The sequence below is a fragment of the Anopheles stephensi genome, chromosome X (genome assembly GCF_013141755.1).
Source record: "Anopheles stephensi strain Indian chromosome X, UCI_ANSTEP_V1.0, whole genome shotgun sequence".
NCBI lineage: Eukaryota > Metazoa > Arthropoda > Insecta > Diptera > Culicidae > Anopheles > Anopheles stephensi.
Genome location: NC_050201.1, coordinates 18,660,289 through 18,683,197, shown reverse-complemented (window position 1 = coordinate 18,683,197; position 22,909 = coordinate 18,660,289). Strand labels below are relative to the sequence as shown.

At 43.1% G+C, this 22,909-nt stretch overlaps 2 protein-coding genes and 1 long non-coding RNA gene across 6 annotated transcripts; 1 reads left to right on the top strand and 2 right to left on the bottom strand.

Moving 5' to 3' along the window:
- Positions 1–9,842: 9,842 nt before the first annotated feature.
- On the bottom strand, positions 9,843–12,507 carry LOC118513078. Of its 3 annotated transcripts, none has more exons than XR_004906398.1 (3): positions 12,205–12,506; positions 11,694–12,141; positions 9,843–10,735 (listed from the first exon to the last, which is right to left on the bottom strand). It is a non-coding gene; the product is annotated as an uncharacterized LOC118513078 (long non-coding RNA). The 3 variants fall into 3 exon arrangements; XR_004906399.1 differs by having other exon boundaries at positions 9,843–10,730; XR_004906400.1 differs by lacking the exon at positions 9,843–10,735 and adding an exon at positions 11,441–11,628 and having other exon boundaries at positions 12,205–12,507.
- A 714-nt stretch (positions 12,508–13,221) lies between these two features.
- On the top strand, positions 13,222–14,681 carry LOC118512689 (zinc finger protein 91-like). Its single transcript, XM_036057483.1, has 4 exons — positions 13,222–13,446; positions 13,517–14,044; positions 14,129–14,280; positions 14,347–14,681. The coding sequence occupies exons 1-4, from the start codon at positions 13,309–13,311 to the stop codon at positions 14,564–14,566; spliced, it is 1,038 nt and encodes a 345-aa protein (XP_035913376.1). The 5' UTR covers positions 13,222–13,308; the 3' UTR covers positions 14,567–14,681.
- On the bottom strand, positions 14,664–16,728 carry LOC118512913 (microsomal glutathione S-transferase 1-like). 2 transcript variants are annotated; one of them, XM_036058060.1, is made up of 3 exons: positions 16,571–16,728; positions 16,293–16,473; positions 14,664–15,143 (listed from the first exon to the last, which is right to left on the bottom strand). In XM_036058060.1, the coding sequence occupies exons 2-3, from the start codon at positions 16,416–16,418 to the stop codon at positions 14,814–14,816; spliced, it is 456 nt and encodes a 151-aa protein (XP_035913953.1). In that variant the 5' UTR covers positions 16,419–16,473; positions 16,571–16,728; the 3' UTR covers positions 14,664–14,813. The 2 variants fall into 2 exon arrangements, with proteins under 2 accessions (XP_035913953.1, XP_035913963.1); XM_036058070.1 differs by having other exon boundaries at positions 16,293–16,470; positions 16,571–16,719.
- Positions 16,729–22,909: the final 6,181 nt, after the last annotated feature.

Here is a 22,909-nt window from a genome sequence, read left to right as displayed (position 1 = left end):
AATGTTGGAGATTTGTCAGGCATCCGGAATCATCCACGAGAAGGCTCCGCCATACACACCAGAGCTGAACGGTGTATCTGAGCGGATGAATCGGACATTAATTGAACGAGCACGTTGCATGATATCGGATGGTAATCTTGATCGAGCACTTTGGGCTGAGGCTGTACAACACGCGGCGTTCATTGTAAACAGATCGGTGAATCGTTCCCTAGGAAATCGGTGTCCGGAAGAAATTTGGACGGGAGAGAAACCAGACCTCGCATCACTGAAGATTTTCGGAAATCCGGCAATGGTTCTTTTGCCCAAAGTAATGCGTAGAAAATGGGACCCGAAAGCAGTGGAAATGCAGTTCGTAGGTTATTCCGATAAAGTATTTCGATTCTATTGGCCGAAGATCAAACGAGTATACACCAGTAGGGATGCAACGTTTCTGCCTCAAACACCTATGAAGACTGGTTCTTTGTTTAAAGTAGATGAGGACGATGATGTTGAAAGTGGAACAACTTCAGTTGGGGCATGTAGTCGTAGAAAAACTGGAACAAAGACAGATTCCGTAATCAAGACCGAAACAGTAAATCAGCTTGATTCTTCTTGTGATGAGGAATATGAAGATGCCGATGGCGCTGATAATCACGATTGCGGTGAAAATAGGATTGAAGATCAACCTATCTTAAGACGATCGCAGCGGACAGCTCGTCCTATCGTACGCGAAGATTTCGTCTCCTATTTCGCTAGAGATTGTAGCCCAGAGGATCCAAAAGATCGTGAAGATGCATTGAAGACGCATGATGCTCGATTCTGGGAAAGGGCAATGCAAGAAGAGTTGTCTTCATTTGAAAGCAATCAGAGCTGGACATTAGTGGATCTTCCACCGGGTCGTAAATCCATAAGAACGAAATGGGTGTTTAAGAGAAAGCGCGCAGAAGACGGTAGCGTTTTGCGACATAAAGCGCGCCTGGTCGCCAAGGGATGTAGTCAAAAGTACGGCGTTGATTATGCTGAAACCTTTTCACCAGTTGTGCGTTATGGCTCGCTACGGTTATTGATCGCTATGGCTGCCCAAAAGGGTATGAATATTGACCAGATGGACGCAGTTACCGCGTACCTTCAAGGAAGGTTGAAGGAGGAAATCTACGTAATGCAGCCGGAAGGGTTCGAAGATGGCACGGGCAGAGTTTGCAAGCTGAACAAGGCAATGTATGGCCTTAAACAAAGCGGACGTTGCTGGAACAAATGCCTAGATGAAGCATTATTATCATTCGACCTAAGAAGATCTGCCGAAGACCCTTGCGTCTATTACAATACCGACAGTAGTTTGGTAGTTGCTATATATGTCGATGATATACTGATATTTTGGTCTGACGTAAAAGTACGTGATGAGCTCAAGGCTAAACTGTCGGAAACTTTCTTAATGAAAGATTTGGGTCGAGCTCGTACATGTGTAGGTATGACAATAACCTATGGTGACGATATGATCAGCATCGATCAGACCAAATACGCAACAGAGATAGTCCATCGCTTTGGCATGCAAGATTGTAAGCCAGTGTCTTCGCCGTGTGATGTTTCACACAAGTTAGCCGCAGCATCTGGAGATACTAATGATAACGTGCCGTATCGTGAAGCTGTTGGAGCTTTACTTTACCTGGTACAGGGTACCAGACCGGATTTGGCCTTTGCAGTCAGTAATGTTAGCCGCTACAACGATCGCCGTGATAGTACACATTGGATTGCGGTGAAGAGAATTTTGAGATATCTCAAAGGGACCGTTGATTATAAGATCAGTTATCGTCGTGGATCGGGTGAATACATCAGCGGCTACGTCGACGCAGATTGGGCCAGCGAACGAGACGATTGCAGATCGTATTCTGGTTACGTCTTCAAGTTAGCAGAGGGAGCTGTGTCGTGGTCGTGTAAACGGCAGGCATCGGTCGCGGTTTCCAGCACTGAAGCGGAGTACATCGCAATGACTCATGCAACCAAGGAGGCGATTTGGTTGCTTCGCTTTATGAACCAATTCAAAAAGCAGAAGAGGATTGAGTTGTACTGTGACAATCAGAGTGCGATGGTAATGGCTAGTAGAGAAGCGTATAGTTCCCGTGCTAAGCACATTGATGTAAGCTATCATTTCATTCGTGAGCATGTATGTAGCGGTTTATTACATCTTCAATACGTTCCATCAGCAAATAATATCGCAGACGGGTTAACGAAGGGTGTGAACGGAATTAAAATGAAGTTTTGTGTAGAAGGATTCGGGATGTACGCTTCCTAGTGGATAAGGGACAGAAATGGTATGATCCGAGTTGGGGTGTTGGATTTCATACGAATTCATACCATCTCTTTTAGGGTTTTCTGGTAGCACTGCCATTACGTTGCGTTTGACGTTTCGAATGTCATTTTGCGGTATGTGTTAGTTCTGTCGCGCCAAAACTCTCCATAGGAAAGGTACAATAAAAGGCAGTTCCGATTGTACGCATAAACCAGCAGAGTGTTTTTCGTCAGAGCTTTTTCCGAAATTACAACAGTATGTGATATGAAGATTGGATAAAAATTGCAATTATAATATCTGTTATAATATAATATCCGCAGTTATTGCTGAAATGGGACAGCAAATAAGATCACCAGAGAAGAAGTTTTAGCAGTTTTCAAGAAGAGAGAGAAGTCATAGTTTTTTGAAATGAAAAATGAGCCGTGTTGGTCACCGAGCTGATATGTCCCAATCGGGTATTTAAATCCGTCCGTAATATATCTTGTTCACATATATCGCAAAATAAGTAAGCCAGTAGTAGCATACCTCTCGAAGTTTTTAAGCCAAAAAGAAGTATAAGAATACGAAAAATATGTTATTAATAATTAGGAGTTTTGTAAAACTAATTTTACAACTTTTTGCCTATTGATTTTGCTATTTAAAGAAATATTTACGGAAAGTTTAATAAACAAGTCCCTCTTGACGATATGTAAACTTTGATGAAGGTATTCTTCGTAGGCGAGGACCCATGGACGTGTAAGATGCCACTGACAACACCCACCATTGGACTAATTAATTTGACATTCATTATCCAAAAATCCCATACATTTTTGTAAAAAATTCGCGTTACCAATACAGCCGTTAGGAATATAAAAAAAAATTACATTACATTTTAAACATTCGTTCATATTTTGTATCTGAACATTTTTTTTTAATTAATTATGCGATCCTTTTCACGGATCAAATCGAATCAATTATAAACCCAATCGAAATCGAGTTCAAGTAGTGGGTGCAATAGTGGAGCTTCTTTCCGCGTCCCATATATACAGAAAAGCTTATCGAATCTCATCCGGATTGTTCCTCCGTTACCATGACAAACATCAGGCTATGTGGTATTAATAAGTCTAGTAGGCAATTATATTAATAGTATGATCAGTATCAGGTTGTTGATCCAAAAAACCTTGGGAAATAAATAAACTTAGGTGGACGAATAAAAGATGGGCTACAAAAAATAGCATAAACTCATTATACATACATATGTTTTTAAACTTTAACTTACTTATAATGTTATTGTTCTGGATTATAAACATAATTAACATAACTGTAAGTTAAAATAAGGGGTAATTCGGTCGCTGCGACAATTTAGGCGTTAATCTTCCTACGTCAAGGGTCTCCCCGAATGCAGGACTGACTCTCCAGTTACGGATGAAATCAAGTCAACGACGTCAGAAATGGTAGACCAAGACTGCTCGAGGTTGTAGTGCCAATGAATATTCAAAGCTATACTGTCTGGCCGTTCTACAAGCATAGTGTACATCTACATAGAAATTGGGATCGAAAATATCCTTGAAGTGTATATCGGCGAGTAATGCAATAAGTTGCATCGAGGATTGCATCTGCCAATAATTTTGATGTCATTGCGGATAGTGTAAAACACAAATGTATGAAAAAGACGGTGAACTGATATACTTATGGGTTAAGTATAAACATGTTAAGAAATAGCGATGCACTTTTTTTTTATTTGTTAAAACAGACCGTATTGCTTAAAACTAAGTTTCAAATTATTACATAATTCATGTGCGTGAGGGTCCTGAATTTGGTGCAGAAGGTTGTTCTATTATTTATTAATAAATTATTAAGGATTGATGCCGTATTGTCATCACCGCATGTAGTGACTGTGAATTAAATTCACGAAAACGAAAAAAAAAATTGTTTGTATGTGTGCGTGTTTGTTTTTTTTTTTTGACAAGGAGTTTAAAATCTTCTTGACACCCAGCGGGCGCAATGGGATTTTTATCCATGTAAAAAAATCTCCTTGGCCACGCAGTGTCTCTGCCACCACTCACGGCATCACCTCGCGGTATTACTTCATGAGTGGGGCTCTGCAATGGACTTAGTCAATACACACACGGAAAAAATACATATTACAAAGTTGGTAACAACACATTACAAGAACACGGCACTATTCACGAAGCACAGATACACTTATGAGGGACCAACACGTTGGTCTTCCTTCCACCGTCGTTGGAGTCTCGTCCCGATTTGCCGCATCATGGTTGCCACAGCTTTTCACAGGTCAGCGCTTTGCAGCATCGACTCCACCAGATTTGCACTGGAAACTTCTCTGCCACACTTGCTGTTTAGCTGCTGTCGCTCTTCCGTAAACCTCGGACACTCAAACAGCACATGCCCTGCTGTCTCATCCTCGTCAACGCACGTCGGGCAACGAGGCGATGAAGCGTGCCGAAACCGGTGTAGATAGGCTCGGAAGCAGCCGTAGCCGGAGAGAAACTGCGTAACATAGAAGTCGACCTCTCCGTGCTTCCTCCCAACCCAGTCTGCCACGCTAGGGATCAGGCGATGCGTCCACCGTCCCTTCTCGGAACTGTCCCACTCAGCTTCCGTACGTGCATTCCAGAAGCTCTCCAGATCTTCTGCCAATGTGATGCAGATAGGCACCATGCCGGCGATAACACACGCTGCTTCATAGGAGATCGTCCTATATGCGCTGGTGACACACTTAGCCAACATCCTATGCACTGTGTTGACAGCAGCTTGGTGCTGTTTCTGCACCAGGATGTGTGCCCACGCTGGGGCTCCGTATCTCAGCACAGAGGTAGCTACGCAGGCGTGTAGTCGTTTGGCACTTCTGCTAGGTCCACCGATGTTGGGCATAAATGAAACGAGTGTGTTTGCCGTCCTTGATGCCTTTACGCAGACCTGCTTCAGGTGCTCGTCGAACTTCAAGCGATCGTCAATGGTGACCCCTTAGTACTCAATGTACTCTGTTCCAACCATGATCGATGCCTTCTGGATACGTTTATGACTGCTAATGACGATAAACTCAGTCTTCGCATGTGCTATCTGCAGTTTCACTGTCCTCATCCAAGAGTCGATACGTCCCACGGCGTCGGTCGCTTACATCTCGATCTTCGCTAAGGATTCGCTGGTGATGGTGAGGGCGATGTCGTCCGCGAAACCGATTACTTCCGCTCCTGGAGGTAACGCGAGGGTCAAGACATCGTCATACATTGCGTTCCACAAGGTGGGACCAAGTACTGATCCCTGCGGTACGCCAGCCGTGATGCTAGCAGTCTTGATTCCCTCCGCTGTGTCGTACTGCAGCATGCGTACATCGAGATAGTTCCTCAGCAGCCTGCACAGGTACGGGGGAACCTTCATTCGCTCCATTGCTGCCGCAATTGCCTCCCAGCTGGCACTGTTGAAGGCATTTTTCACGTCTATCGTGATGATTGCGCAAAAGCGTGCTCCACTCCTTTTCCGCTGGAACGCGGCATTGCCCTTTTCAAGCACTGCCAGTATCGCGTCGACTGTTGATCGCTTCCTCCGAAAACCGAACTGTCGTTCTGAGGGGCCGTATTGCCCTTCGGCATGGGCAGTCAGGCGGTCCAAGATTGGTATTTCCTGAACTTTGGCCAGGCCGTCTATCAGACCCAAGGGTCTTAGAACCGACGGGTCACCCAGAGGTTTACCTGGTTTGGGTATCAGTACCAACTTCTGTTTCTTCCATATCGACGGGAACTGACTAGAAGCTAGAGTGCTCTGCAGTATGGCCTAGAACACTTGTGGGTATGCCTTCATTGCTGTCTTGACTGCCTCGTTGGGGCTCCCATCTGGTCCGGGGGCTTTCCCCAGTTTGAGGCGCTCGGCTATTTTCAGGACCTCGTCTATGGTTACCGGTTCCGGTACGGACTCAGGGGTACTGAAGGCAGAGCTCAGCTGTGGGGGCTCGTGTTAAGGGAATAATTGCGCGATGATTCCCTTCAGTTTCTCGGGGCATCTCTCAACGGGCGCCTTGCGAGTTTTGGTTTTTCGCATCACCGTCTTGTATGTGAAACCTCAGCGATTCCTTCCGGCTTCCGAGCGATTTCAGCACAAAGCTCGAGGAAGCATCGTCTTTTGCTGGCTTTAATTTCCCTCTTTAAATCCGACCTTGTCGTAACGTAGGTTGCCTTCAGCTGTTCTCTGCTCGCCAAGCAGCTGTTCCGCTGTAGTCGCCTCCGAGCTGACATGCACTCGGTCCGGAGCCTCGCAATAGCAGCGGTCCACCAGTATACCGGTGGGCGCGTGTTTTTGGGGGACTTCCTCCTGGGCATCGTAGCGTCACATGCTTTGGAGAGTGCATCTCTCAATTCTAACGCACTCGCAACGTTCTGGAACCCACCAGTGCGTAGCGCACTTAAGAATATCTCCTCGTTATAGCATTGCTTTCTCCAGCCGCGAACTGATGCCCGAGGTGTCTGCAGTGGAGTGTGATCTCTGCCGATGGTGTACCGAAGCATGCGGTGGTCGCTGAAGGTACCGAAGCATGCGGTGGTCGCTGAAGGTATACGCCTCGCTCACTCGCCAATTCAGGTGTCGTGACAGCACTGGGCTGCAGAACGTGATGTCAATGACAGAAGTTCTGTCATTTCTGCTGAACGTGGGAGTGTTACCAACGTTGTCCAGCACCACATTGAGTTGGGAGAGGCTCTCGAGTACCGCTTCCCCTCTGCTGTTGGTACTCGGACTACCCCACTCAACGCCCAAGCGTTGAAGTCCCCGGCAACGACGACTGGGTTGCACCCTACAAGAGCATCAACGAGGTTGTCCAACATTGTGTTAAATCTCTCCAGTTCCCAGCTGGGTGATGCGTAACAGCTGCAGAAATAGACCCCGTTCACAATGGCGATGGTGAAACCCTCCGAGTCGTGCGAGACTACTTTCTGTATGGGGAATCTGCCCACCGTCCAGATAGCAGCCAGGCCTGTCCGGTCTGTTACACAGCAGCTGTTGTCTCTCGGGGTAAGATACGGCTGGGAGATTACCGCGACGTCGCCCTGTTCTTCCGCTATCGCCTGCCACAGTAGGTCTTGCGCTGACTCACAGTGGTTTATGTTGGTCTGCACATTCTCCATGATTTCGCTTTTGTCACTGCTGAGCAAAAGGGACCACTGGTTTGGTGTGCATTTACGCCAGGGGCACAAAGTACACACTTCGGAGCGTTGTGGCAGCTGCGCGCCTGGTGGCCTTTCTCTCCACAACGGAGACAGAGATCGGTTCGATCAGGTCCCTTACAATCGCGGGAGATGTGGTCTGTTGCCCAACAGCGGAAACATCTCCTGTTAGGCGGTGTGTGTGTGTGTTGTAGGTTTTTTGGCCCGGTTCTATTGCTGTAGCTATGGCTTCGATGGGGGTTGGTTCGCTCCGGTTGTCTATTGTAGTGTGTGATGTGGGTCTGGACCAAGGTATATGGATATAGGAAGTAGAGTTGTTTAGAGCAAATTGACATTTCTTGACCTGACATAACAGTTCTGTAGTGATCGAGGGGAAGGGTATTGAGAAGAGTAATGGAAGCGTCGGAGGAGGCGCCGGTGGTGGTATCGCTTGCGATTTTTTGACGAAAAATGCAACCAAATATCGTCAATCCTCTGTGGGACAACATTTGATATGCGAAGATGACCCATAAACTAGCGAAATTGCTCAAAGGACTGAGAATCGAGGCTGTTTGTTCATGTTGGTAGCCCCATACCATATGATTTTGTAAACAAACTCTGACATAACTCGACTAAAATGGTGGGCTGTCAAATCGACGAAAAATTCACCTTCTAAATACATACACCTTGGTCTGGACTGAAACAAACAAGCACAGTTATTTGGACAGTACAAACATGAAATTTCTGCGTGCAATGTTCTCTAAGCAGCCCAGCAATGATACAGCCGGTGATCGACCAAGTCAACATCGAACTCAACAGAAGGTTGTTCTGTTGAACACTTTTCTGTTGCCCAAACTATGGTTCGCTACGTTGGTCTGTGACGCACGCGCAATGGACATAGCGAAGGTGATCTGGCATTGCCCCGCAACTCAACGTCCACTTCCCAGCCATCAAAACCAAGGCGCTGCTAACGAACCGATATGTTGCGGAACAAGAGTGTCTACGAGTCGGAGCCCAGCATTTAGCGTGTGCTGGAAACCCTCCGAACATCGCCCTCTATTCCGTCTACATACCCTTGCCTGCGCATTGTCATCCAGCAACTGGGATATGTTGAAACGGCATCAAACCTCACGACGCACCTGATTCGATAGACACTGACGGAGAGATTACCTGAGCAGGTAATCTTGGAGACTCCGTCAGTAAACTGGCGAAAAATATGGTGTCATATTCACTGCTCCAACATGACGTCCTTTCAGCGCAGCACACTATACCTCCTGGCCAATGGGAAAATTAAGCATGGAGCGTGTGCCATCCTCATCATGTTTGTGTTGTCCCGCAATCACCTTGTTACTTACTTACTAATGCTTGTTACTAATGATTGGTAGATTCTGCAGCAATGCATTAGCCTCGTGATTTTAAGGTGTTCGATATCGTCTCGTTTTTCGTTCGATATGCTGCGTTTGCCTGTACTAAGTGGCATATGTTCAGAAAAACGCAGTAAAATCCTATATTTGTTTGCTAACTATGTCATCCACATCACTGGAAACAATGATTCTGCGATTGACATTGAAATCCTTCGTCATTCTTTGTTATTGAGTGTTTAAATGTAATTTTGTACATTGTTGTCCCTATTGTAAATAAAAGTGTTATAAAAAAAATCACTTGAACACATAATTGCATAAAATAAATAAAAATCCATGGATTTTTAGCCATTTCTTTCTCTAAACAGTGACTACTTTTACGGGTATTTTTTTAAATAATAGAAAAATACTATTTATTTCTGGATTTTTATCAACACTGATATCATTTTCTTTCACTAGCTTTTCACTATTTCGGCCTTGATGTTTAGGCACAAACTATTTTTAATTCATTATTGAGATAGTTCTGCGATGCCAGAACCCAATTTTGGTTTTATGTCAATATTCATTCAGCAAATTATTGGTTGCAAGCATATGTGATCATTTTTTCACACTTTACCCTTCATAAATTTTGAAGAAAACGTGTCATATTTCAGAAGTTTTAATTGGAGTATCATTCAACGTTCATCAGGTCTAATGATTAGGTACCTACTTAATTTTACAAAATTCTCTGTGCTCGTACTGAACTAATGAATTTTAGTGTGGTAAGGTATAACATGACAAAAATAATTTTTCCTCCAAGTAAATTTGTAGCTGCAATATTAATCTATCATAGTCTACTTTTTCTCGGTCTTACGTTTTTTGTCAAACTTCATGCTATAGTGTGATTGTACCAGTTTTCAGCAGGCTATTATAGGCCTAATACACGTGGTAATTTTGGTTCTAATAATACTGGCATTCCGCTGTAATCGTCTTCCTGGTCCTCTTATCTATATCATCAATACTACTACATTTAAAAGATTTATATTTGGGTTAGGAAGTCAGAGTCAGAGGAAATATATATTAAAATTTAGCACATAAGTATAAAATATGAAACCATTTGACTGTTTTTATTTGTTCAGTTACAGTTACAGCTAAGTAACATACACTTTACAAACCAAAATATCGATTGCTTTGTATTGAATTGTACGTTTTGTGTATAGTTTTGGGCATGACAGAAAGAGATAGAGATAAGAGGATAAGGAAGACGAGATAACTATAAAAAATCTTTCAGGAAGATCGATAGTTTCGCTAGTCTTGTTCCTAAACAGTTAAAAGCGCTTTTGTTGTAGTAAAAGAGGGGTGTGCGTAGCAGCCGCTGACCGAAGGAAAAACCTGAAAAAAATATTTCTAATATTCTTTGGTGTTTCACATTATGTCCAAATTTTTGCACTTTTATCTTTTATTTTCGAAATTCATGACGCTCTCAAAGCAATTTGTGTCGCAAAAAGACCCATTTTCCCCAACATTTATTTAGCTCCCGTCCATGTTATACAAAGTGTACCAGGGATGTTTATACATATTTTGAAAGATAATTTAAGTAGCATTATTTTAAATAATGGGACCATAAAAAGCCAAACTAAAAAAAACTTTAAATCATATTAATTGATATTTTTTTAGTAATACGGCCAGGCCGTTCTTCATGAATAAAAAAAGAAAACTGTTATTTTGCATTTTGCATGTGGTGACTGTGAATTACATTCACGAAAAAACAAGTATAACAAAAATTAACAAAAATTAACTAGGCATTTCCTCCTAGTTATTTGCCATATCCCGTGCATGCTCGGTTGTGACGGAAGATGGGTGGTTGTTGTCCATTACTATTGTTTGTGTGTGTGTTGAAGGTTTTTTGGTCCAGTTCTATTGTTGTGACTATGGCCTCGATGGGGGTTGGTTTATTCCGGTTGTCTATTGTAGAGTTGTGGCGTTGATCTGGACTGAAACAAACAAGCACAGTTATTTGGACAGTACAAAAATGAAATTTCTGCGTGCTATGTTTCCCAGAAGCCCAGCAATGCCCATGCCCAAAGCCCATGATCGACCATGTCAACATCGAATCCAAAAGCGATCGGCGAATTCCGTCTTGCAACAGCAGGAGTTACTCCACTGTTTACAAGGCTGTACTCGCCGACCACTCATGAGCCCAACACCAACACAGGTGGACCCGCAGTATCAAAGCTGGGTTGACTTGGAGCACATTGCCACAGACTAAAAAATCCTGCCTCCTTTTTACGGCACTATGGAAATCGCCCTCGGATAATATTGCTCCGTCAACGCATCACCCGTTGCTCAACTTAAAACACTTATAACAAAGACACCACAACGGATAACAAAAAAAAAAAAAAAGAATGGCGAATATGGATTGGAAGGATAATAAGGATATGGAATCAAAGGATAATGTTTTTAGATTATTTGGAACTTATTCTTACTAACTTTAATTTTTAACTTTTTTTAACTTTAACTTTAATTTGTATAAAAAACGATGTATTTTCGTAAGTGGCCATATAGTTATGATACATGAAGCGATTTTCAATCCAAAAGAAAAATGCATTATTGTGCGATAAAAATGCAAATTAAGTGAGAAAACGTATTATTCACTCCATTTCTCACGAGAAAATTTAATTAATCAACAAAAAGTCGAAGAAAGTGTCCGATACTTGCTGGTTTAATAGGACCGCAATAGATTGCAACTATCATAACTGGCACTTTCGGCATTCCATGGATGTTTATTAATATAGACCAAAATTAAAGGTTAATGCTTTTGAATATCGGTAACCCATCGATTGAAATACTGATCGAAAGAGTTGCATCGGTTGGAACTTTTAAATTGCTATAACGGAACAAAGCAGTACATGTAAATGTAATGAACCATAAAGTCTGTACAAAATGAATTACCTCCCCGTACGAAAAGCATTTTTGGACTCCATCATACCAATACTGTCCTCCTTGTACCCTTTGTATCTCCGCAGAAGGGTTGCGGCTGATCTTTAGCAAGGTTCTTGCATCTTTCGGTAGCTTGCAGTCACTTAGTTTCCGTATTATCTCCATTACTTCCTCGATCGACTCGTACGTTGGGTTTTTGGATATGGCTCAGCGATGTAAGGCATCTTGTACCGAATATTCTTTTGTAGATAGCTCATCTTCTAGCTCTTCATCAGAACTTTCAGTTAGATAATCGACAACGTGGTCAATGCTATCATCAAGATCGTCATTGTCATATGCTCCATCACCGTATTCTGTTGTTAGAGTATTTCCATTTTCTCCATATTCGCATTTTGTGTGAGATGATTATCATCCAGCTCATACGTGGAACCATCATGAACGTTAGGCAATTGAAGAGTAACTATAAATAAACGATAAATTTGTCACAAGCGAACTATAAAGATATCTTATATCTGTCTCTTACCATTAGCACTTCCGCAAGGTAGGAGCTCATCATCCTGTTCGGCTTTTAAGAGCCGATCGAGATTGCGATAGAGATGAGAATTGTACCTAATTCGTTTCGTGAAAGATTTCCCCATGATATTTTCTTTATGAATAACAACAAATCTTTTCAATTCATTTAAAATATCACTGAAATATTAACTGGTTTTAATCACAGTTGTTGCTTTTGGCTGCTGTTTTGCTTTATTCGTGCGTCCTCTTTCGTATGACATATAGAAAAACAACAACAATGACGGCCAAAGTACCAACATCAACAATATTAATGAACACGATTTTTGATACAAAACATAAAATTAGGGAATAAACAAAAGAATGTTAGGAAAACGTAGGTAATAAATTAATAACTTTGTATGAAAACTAGTTTCTGATTAATTTTCAACTTATTTTCAATAAAAAATGATTAAAAAGCATGTGAACTCGTCAACCTAGTAGTGTAAATAGACAAAGGCTGCCCGTTCGCGTGTCGATCAAGGTGTATGTATTTATAAGGTGAATTTTTCGTCGATTTGACAGGGCGACATTTTAAGCGCCCCGTCAAAGTGAGTTGAGAGCAAGGTGTATGTATTTAGAAGGTGGATTTTTATCGATTTGACAGGGCGACATTAAAGTCGAGTTATGTCAGAGTTTGTTTACAAAATCATATGGTATGGGCAACAAACATGAACAAACAGCCTCGATTCTCAATCCCTTGAGCAATTTCGCTAATTTATGGGTCATATTCGCATATCAAATGTTGTTCCACAGAAGATTGACGTTATTTGGTTGCATTTTTCGTCAAAAAATCGCAAGCGATATCACCACCGGCGCCTCCTCCGACGATGCCATCACTCTTCTCAATACCCTTCCCCTCGATCACTACAGAACTGTTATGTCAGGTCGAGAAATGTCAATTTGCTCTAAACAACTCTACCTTCTATATCTACATACCTTGGTGTCGATTGCTACCGCTATAAGCCTGCTATAAAATGTCAGTTGGGGTTGGGAGCTCTTCTGTCAAAGCGACCGTTTGCTTAGGATTGACATTCATAAATGTTCACAACTGTTTTACATTTGTTGTATTTACAACATGGGCACGCCAGCACGTTTAATTCCAAACATTTGCAGATTTTGTCTATGCAAGGAGCAAGACAAACTTTTCCCTTTTTCAATTATGATCGATGATATACTTACCGCCCAGGTTATCGAACATTTGTCTGGTATACAGGTAGGCTGCTGTTCTCTTTTATTACCTTGCCAGTGCCTATGTGTTGTAATGTTTACATTGTTCTTTGTAGGATTTAGTTAATGAAGCTTCCCCGTACATGGTGTGTGAAGATTGCGATGTAACGTTCAATAAGTTTGTAACTTTTCGAGATGTGTGCTCCAAGAATGATATAATCTTTTGGCAAATCTGTAAAGGACTTAGCGGAGCTTCAACCCACAACGCAAGCAACGAGGACGGTTGTGACGAAGATACAGATGCGTATGTGGATAGCGCTGTATACGTAAGCAGCGAAAATGATACAGAAAATAACACAGATACAACTAGTGAACTTTTGAAAAAGAAAAGAAGAGTACGAACCAGAGATGAAGATAGTAAGAGGCTTTGCGATATGTGCGGCATTTTCGTATCGGAGTTAAATGCACATAGACGCGTACATACCAAGGAAACTCCTTACACCTGCTCTTACTGTGGCATTAGTATGGGACACAGTTCTAATTTACTGCGCCATATAGATTCCGTGCACCTGAAGCGAGTAATTAAACGTTGCGAAGACTGTGACAAAGGTTTTACGAGCTATTTTTCGTACGGCTCACACATGGTACGTTTTAATGTGGATATACTTTTGAAAAGACATAGCACTAGTTATTGAAAGTTATCAATTGGATGTACTTTTTATTTACAGCGATCTCACCACTCTACCGGAAAGCATTACGAATGTAAAACCTGTCACAAGAAATTTAATCACAACAGCAGCTTGTGGCTGCATAAAATACGCGTGCACTCTGACGAAAGAAAATACGAATGCACTGTCTGTGGTCTATTGTGGAACACAAAGTAAGCTGTACTGTGGAACCTTTTTTAAAAATGAAATCTGAAATCATTACTTCGGTTTGTTTACAGGGAATCACTAAAAACTCACGAAAGGTCACATTCGGCAGAACAACCGTACGCTTGCAAGCATTGCCCAAAGCGCTTTAAAACTCGATACGGATGGAAATCGCACCAATTGACGCACACCGGTGTTGTATTTAGTTGCCAGTTCTGTGACAAAACCTATCGGTACAAAACCCTCATAAATGCACATGTTCGTAACGCTCACCCGAAAGAAAAATCAACCTAGCTAATAGAAATAAGTAGAAAAATGTTTTACATGAAATGCGTATGTTTTTTTTATACGTAGCAGTGCTGTGAAGTAGTAAAATGAACTATTAAAGATGTTGGATATGAACTATACACATGATGGACAATGCGTATTGCACTTCCTCGAAAGAACGTTTTATTTTTCGATGCGGGAGGTAGACAATTGCACTGGTGATGATTTTGCATCCGCTGGGATGAATGTTTATGCTACACAGTGAAAACACCATCTAAAGGAAAAATAGAGCGGTTTTGACTGCCATGTAAGCAGTTGCTCCGTAGGCTACTCCCCAAGAAAGGCCACGGGCTGGCTGTGGAATAACGACCACTGCGTATACAATCGTGTGTAGAATACGAGAAATAGCCACTGCACGGAATAGATTAATTGCAATAAACGGCTCCGGGTTAGTCAGCATGTACAGCAGACCAACAGTGAAGAAGGGAAGAATATTCTCCAGATCATTTCTATGGGCCCGACGCACACGCTCTACGTCCGGATCGTCGAACTTCGGTGCCACACCTTTCTTGTTGGGCTGAATGTCTTCTGGGTTGGCGAATACCTGTCGAAAGGAAAGTAAAGGAATATGTATGATAAAGATGTGTAGCATTTATAAGACATTCCTCTGCTTCTTTGGCATTACAACCTCGAAAAGTCTCGCACTGCCATTTCTAGCATACTCATCATTACGCACAGGGAAACGGTCTGTACGGGCTACGATACCCGATTATGCCGAGAAAAGATGGGTGACACTACCACCGTGGTCAACAAACCGCCCGATTAAAATTGAGAGTAAAAAAAAAACACATGACCGGTAGTTGCATCTAATAATCATAACGTAACTATCGCAAATTTATTGGATAGAGATACACCGTCACTACCAATTACTGCTGCAAACGACGCATCATACGAGCATAATGTTTACGGTACGTTTTTCTTCAAGGTCAGCCTGCCTTGAGATGACGACACCAGCATATGTGCAAGTCATGCTGATTGGTGAATTGTAAACATTTTCACGCATGCCGTGCCTATTGCTAAATGTATGTACGGACGTGTGGTGTGTTAGTATTGGTTTCATTCGCTCGCTACGGGGTGAACTTGAAAGTCATTTCCATGTTTTTCTCCCTTAAATTTTCCCCCATGATGATGTTTCATCTTTGGGTGCATGATAAGTCGGAAATAGATAAGGTTAAATACTGCCAAATCGAAAACATTTTTGATTTTGTGACACGACACGTTAGCTTATTTTATGATCGCAGGCCTATAGTATTTGTAAGGTGTTTTTTCATACGTTCAAAATTCCTTTCTCTTTGATACAAAATCAAAAATCTATTTTTCTATAGGTAGATTCACGCCCTACGGTTAGTTCAATTACTTTCAATCGATGGTTTAATAGACTTTCATTTCTCACGTACACCTTATGCATCACATTAGGATATGCATGAAACAAAAAATATTAAATTACAATAATGCTTTAAAAACACCACAATTCATTCTCGAACTATAGCCAAAACACAGAACGTTTGTTTTAAAAATTAATCTCGCTCTATGTAGGTTCATGTAGGAGAACTGTATCAAACACATATACGCAGGCATGCACATCGTAGTAAACTAAAAGCCGGCATATTTGGAATGTTGGCACAAAACAATATGTGTTGCGTAACCAGGGTGCGGACCTGTCGGTATGGTTTGGAAGCAATTTAATTCTTACCTTCTTCCTGAATCGCTGACGGCCAGTCAGTAAAGACATGGCAAGCATCTTCACCACCAGCACAGCCGCCCAAAATATGTACGTCCGGAACACCTCATCGTTGATGTTTCGCAACAGGGTCGTCATGTTGATTGGTGGAATAGTTTAATTGCTGGAGGCAATCCTGTGGATCGTGCTGCTACTGTAACGAATGATGGGAGTGTAAATGTTCAAAAGCGTTCGCTTCGGTTAATGTTGGCACACAATCGGCGACTGGGCGTTATGCTGCCTACCATTACCTGCGTTTAGTTTGCAAATGAGAATGTTGCCGCCGGGGCCGAACGCTGAATGTCAAGTTCCGTACGCTGTCGTGGGGATGTGGAAGCGTGTTATTTAGTTCGTTGCTCACGACTACACTGCCAACGTACCGGAACACGCACACTTGATTGAATGTACACTCTGACCGGCGAATGCCGTGAAGCCTTAATAAAAAATGAATTTTGTATATCATTTTATGTCATAACAGCGCTTGTTTTCTCTTCGCCCCTTTTGTCGTATAAGTAAATGCTCATATTTACTTTTATTTTATCTTTTACGCGCTGAGATTCGTTTTCATAATCCGGAAAACTTCTTAAACCAAAAGAGTATTTATTTTGTTATATTGTTAATTTTCATTATCTGATTTTTTACGGTCATAGGGCAATGCATTTTTGTGAAAGTACGCAAACCGTAAGAAATATATAATCCAAAGTATATGCAAAGCTCTTGCTGTTACACAAGGCTATACTCCACACTGTGTTTTTATTTTTAACATGCTATTCTGGTGTTGCTTATGAAGAAATTAAATAAAAGAAATAAAAAATATGGTGAAGCGTCAGAAAACTTCCTTCAAAAATCCACCTGGAATCTCTGTGGTCTAGATGGGAATTTAGCAGGAATAAATGGGGTTAAAGCAGCAGTGAATTTTGATTATAATAATGGATTTAAGATTCTCGAAAACAGCTTTGAATTTTCATCCTAGCCATTTCATATCATACGCAGGAGGTAGACTTAGCATGTGTTGCGATGTTTTCTTTACCATATAATGGGACAAATTCTTAAAAGGATTACGTACTTAAGATGGTATATAGAACATTCCAAATTTCTCATTGCCATTCAGTATTTGAAGAGATCTTGCAAGCAATGCTGAAAGTATAATTTTACTATACCCAAAACCCGTGAATACAACCTAAGACTCGTCAAGCTGTGTTTTTAGAATAAAAAAATAATTTTAGTTGAAGAACCATCATTGACATCATTTAATGTTAGGTACTTTGTTAGTATTGAATCTTATCTTGAACTCTTATAAAACGTTAAAACCTATTTAGTTGCAGCCAAATACAGTCTTCTTCGCGGGCCTTGGGCACCGTCTTAGTGATAGTAAAATATTTGTCAAATCATTTATAGTCACCTCGCGACTTACGCGGATAATGTGTGGATAATAAAAATGGTTAAGTACGTGGAGCGTATTTGTTTTAGAGTTTCAAAATCGTTTAAAGTAGTCTTGAACTTAAAACAACACCCATTTGAAATAAACGTGAATCTAATTATCAGAGAGGATTCCAGAACTAAAAATCAACTATTGACCAGATCATCACGATGCGGCAAATCTTGGAGAAAATGGCGGAGCCACAGTTCCACTCCTCTCTAAAATTGATTTTAAAGCCGCATATGACAGCATAGCCAGGATAAAAATATTCGGTGCAATGAGCTCTTTTGAAATCCTGGCCAAGCTTACCAGGCTTGTAATAATGTAAATGGCCAACATCACATGTAAGTTGATGCTGGGTGGAAAACTCTCAGAAATCTTTGCTAGCACTAAGGACCTGTGCCAGGGAGATGGACTTGCCTGTCTCCTTTTCAATCTGGCGCTAGAGAAAGCCATCCGTGAAACTTCGGATGGAAAACTCGGGGACGGAGGTGGAAACTTCGGGGATCATCTTCTATAAGTTAATCCAGATCCTGGCATATGCTGATGACATAGGCATCCATGGTTTCAAGTTATTCTAGGTAGTAAAAACTTACCAAAGGATCGAGCGAGCGGCACAAAACTTCGGGTTGGAGATTAAAGAGGTGAAAACCAAAATGATAGTAGCACCACCAGCACAACAAACACTGATTTTCGCAGGGGTGATATACAGAAAGGTGACCGCACCTTTGAGGTCGTCCAAAACTTCACCTATCTGGGGTCAAAAGTCAACACCAACAAAAACATTGATGTTGAGTTACACTCAAGGGTGCTGGCTGCCAACCGGCCATACAGCCTGAAGAAACTTTTCTACTCTAAATACCTGTCGCGACGGACGGAGCTGGGACTGTACAGAACCTTTATAGTCCCAGTACTCACATACTCCTCTGAGACATGGACTCTGTCCAAAACTGACGAAGCCCTCTTAGCCGCGTTCGAGAGGAAGATGCTCAGAAGGATTTTTGGCCCCGTATGTGTGGAAGGACAATGGTAGATCCGCTAAAATGATGAGCTCATCGGGTATCGGTGATCTGTACAAGTCATGAGAATGACCCCCGGCGATTCAGCCCGTAAAGTCCTTTTAGACATTTTGGGCGAAGGCGTGGTACGCCCAAAATGAGATGGAATGATGGCGTGCATGCGTCCGTCAGAACGAACGGGATGATCGATGGGCAGACGACGGCGCTGGACCGTGAGTGGTATTGAGGATTGTTGCAGCAGGGCAAGACCGCTAAGCGGATTTAGCGCCGGATAAGTAAGTAAAGCATACGAAAAATAAAAAAAGGTTTTTTGAATGTTCGTGAAACATGTAAGATCCCTACATTTTATTACAATCGATAATTTTTTTAAGTTATTTAAAATGTGCAAATGAGAATTGGAAAGAATTCGAAGTATCAAGAGATATCAAGCAATTTTCGAGTTATGTAGAGATTTAAGGTTCGTGAATTTCTTTGGTTCACGGGGATTTTTTTTCGTTTATTTATAGAGGATTTGGGTCTTTGAGACCTCATTCGCCTCTTGACCACGGGGGATCGACTGGAATCTGGATGTGACTGGAATATTTAGGCATACTGTCTGATTTATCTTTGTCTGAACTATGGTATTGTTTGTGCTCCGTAATGCTGGATGCTTTGTTGTTTGTTTACTTTTTTACTATGAATTGGAGACATTATTATTATTTATTTAAGTATAACGGTTTGACCGCCTTGAACTCCAACTCAAACCACAACTCCAGCCACAACTTCTGCGGAAGACCTGTTTAGCCCGGAAGAACTGTTCGCTATATTTAGCAGAATGCTCCCCAAGATCCGCCTTTGCCGCAACAAGGGAGAACAACTCGCCGTTATCGCAGAACTACTGATGCTCCTTCACTGACCAGGCACTGCGAGTCATCACATGGAATGCTCAGTCCGTCCGGGCTAAGCCACTTCCACTCGGTGACTTCTTTGTCCGGCACAACATTGATGCAGCGCTTATAGTGGAAACTCATCTCAAGCCTGAGATGAGTTTCTTCTTAGGCAACTTCATCATCCATCATCTGGATCGCACCACCTCCCGAGGCGGAGGTGCTGCTATCGCGATCCGACGTGGAATCCGGCACACACTACTCCCGCACTCACCATAGAAGTAATAGGCGTCCATCTCCATACAGACACCGGTCCACTGCAGCTTACGGCAGTCTACTGTCTGCGGCAGTGCACCCTGTCGCGGAGAGCTTCGTTCCGACAAGAGCTCCACACATCATCACCAGCACTCATTGGGGGTGATCTCAACGCCAAGCACCAGTTGTGGGGCAACGTACGGAACAACACGAACGGAATCACCCTGGCGGACCTGTCGCAGCATGATAATTTCATCGTGTAGTTCCCCGATGCTCCAACACACGTCCCCAACCGAGGTATCCAATCATTAATAGATATTTTTCTTTCTAATTTCATCTGCAGCAAACCAAGCACCATCGATGAGCTGAACTCTGATCACTTCCCGGTTTTAACGGAACTGAATCTGAATGCAACCCGACATCCACCTCTACTGCGAAAGGACTACTGCCACACCGACGGGGCTCGCTTTGGGAGAACCGTGGACCGGCTTATCTGCAACACCGACGTGGAAGCCGCGATACCTGACGTTGACGCAGCAATCGCCCGGTTCGAGGGTGCCGCCAAGCAGCTGAAGCGGAGTGCGTCCCGGAGAGGAGTGTTCGTGGTGTGGTTCTCGTTCTCGATGACCACACGCGCTCACTCATCGCCAGACGTAATATGTTGAGGCGGCAGCACCAGCGGACTGGAGAATTTTTGCTGAAACGCCATCAGCGTATCATCCGCGAGCGAGTACTGCCTATCCGCAACAACAGCTACGAGCGTATGGTCCAAAGGCTACCTCCCCATGCACCCAGCTTCTGGAAAATTGCAAAAGTCCTTCGCACCAGTACCACCACTCACCATAGCCACGAACCACACAGCACACACACCAGCAGAAAAGTCCGATGCACTTGCCCTCCAGTTTGCCAGTGCTCACCAGATCGATCTGTCGATGCCCAGTCCACATCATCTGTGGCTGCGACGATTGACCGACTCGATGAGGACGACCCACCCTTTCCACCCGAAGACCATACCACCATAGCAGAAGTGAAGGCTGCAGTCAGAAGAATGAGGAACATGAAGGCGCCCGGCTTCGACGGCATCTTCAACATTCTTTTGAAAAAAATGCAACCAAACGCGCAATCACTTCACTATCTATAACCGTTGTTTTCAACTTTTGTATTTTCCACAGTCCTGGAAGTGCTATAAGGTGATCCCGATCCTGAAGCCAGAGAAGGATCCGACGCTGCCTGCAAGCTATCGTCCCATCAATCTGCTGAGTGCTCTCGGTAAACTCTTCGAGAGATTAGTTTACTGGAGGCTTCGCGATGCAGTCGACGAGCGGCAACTCATCCCAGCGGAACAGTTCAGTTTCCGGACCGGCCATTTCTCCATACTACAGCTTCTTCGGCTCAAGAACACTATCCATAGAAACAAACGAGTTTCCAAATCCACCGCTGTCGTTCTGCTGCACATCGAGAAGGCGTTCGACAACGTGTGGCACAACGGGCTCATCCACAAGTTGTGCATGTTCGGGGTTTCAGCTCACCTGGTGAACATCCTGCACAACTATCTACAACAGCGAACGTTCCGGGTCGTCGTCTCTTCGACTGCTTCTGGTGCTACTACAGTACCAGCCGGTGTTCCGCAAGGCAGCATATTGGGGCCTTTGCTCTATTTGCTGTACATTGCGGACCTGTCGGCCCTTCCCATCGGTGCGTTCCTGTTCACAGACGACATGGCCATCGCGACGAAGAGTAGGACGTTGGCAGAGTTGAGAAACGGCGCTCAAAGTTCGCTGACCATCATCGGACAGTATGCTTCCAGCTTGAAGATCAAAATCAACCACTCCAAGACCCAGGCGATGATCATCCCCCATCGCCCGTCAAAACAGCTCATCTATCCTCAAACCCATCACATCACCATCGACAGCATCCGGTTGCCGTGGAAGACGACGGTGCGACCATCCTCAGGATCACCATCGACAACCGTATGCTGTTCCATCACCACACCTAGGAAACATCCACCCGCTTGCTCATCTTACTGAGGAAGTTATACCCACTTATCAACAGACCCTCCAAGCTGCAACCCATCCAACAAGATAGCCATCTACAAACAGATCGTCCTGCCCACAGCAACGTACGTCATTCCTGTCTGGAGTACCTGTGCAAGGACAAACCTGCTGAAGATACAAACCAGTTGCAATAAAATTCTTCGACTCATCCTGGACGCTCCTAGCTGGACACGGCTTGAGGAGCTCTACGATGCAGCGAACACAGCACCATTCGACGTGATAACAGACAACATCATCAACCGGTTGCAGACTTCAGCAGCGGTTTCAACACACCAGCAGGTGAAAACCCTGATTTTTAGAGAATAAGGTAGTTAGCTAGTTTTAAATTAGTAGTTTGATTTAGTTCCTAAGTTGTTGATTAGTATGTAAGTTTAAACTAACAATTAGCCTTAGTGCATTCAAAACCTGGGGCATTCTGGTGGCCGAGGCGATAACGGCGCCGGTCTTCACTCGGCAGGACCGGGGCTCAAATTCCATCTAGACCGCCTCCCCGTACGTAGGGCTGACTACTGTGCTACGGGTATAATTAAGTCACAGAAAGCCAGCAATGGCAGGCCGAGACCTCACGAGGTTGTAGTGCTAAGGAACAAGCATTCAAAACCTAACAATTTACCAAAAGAACTGCCTCTTGGCATACACCACGACAAGAGCGCTGAAAAGCTTTTTAGCTGCGTCTCGCAAAATATATAAATAATGTTAATTCTAAACCATCTACCAATAAATTCTTTAAGTAAGCAAGTAAGAATAAATGAGACTTGCAATTCCGACCTGAACGGAGAAGTTTGTGTGTTTCATTAATAGGGTTTCTTTTACAGATCCGGAAAAGTTTCATCTTTGACTTCCCTACGGATGTTGGTTCCGCACTTCTTTGGTGTTTCCCCACTCCATCGGAAGAATTAGGCGAAACTAGCCAGCCTCGGTCCACGGTTAAATACTTCTCTTGATCATCTAGGAAAAAAAGGCTAACCCGCTTGAC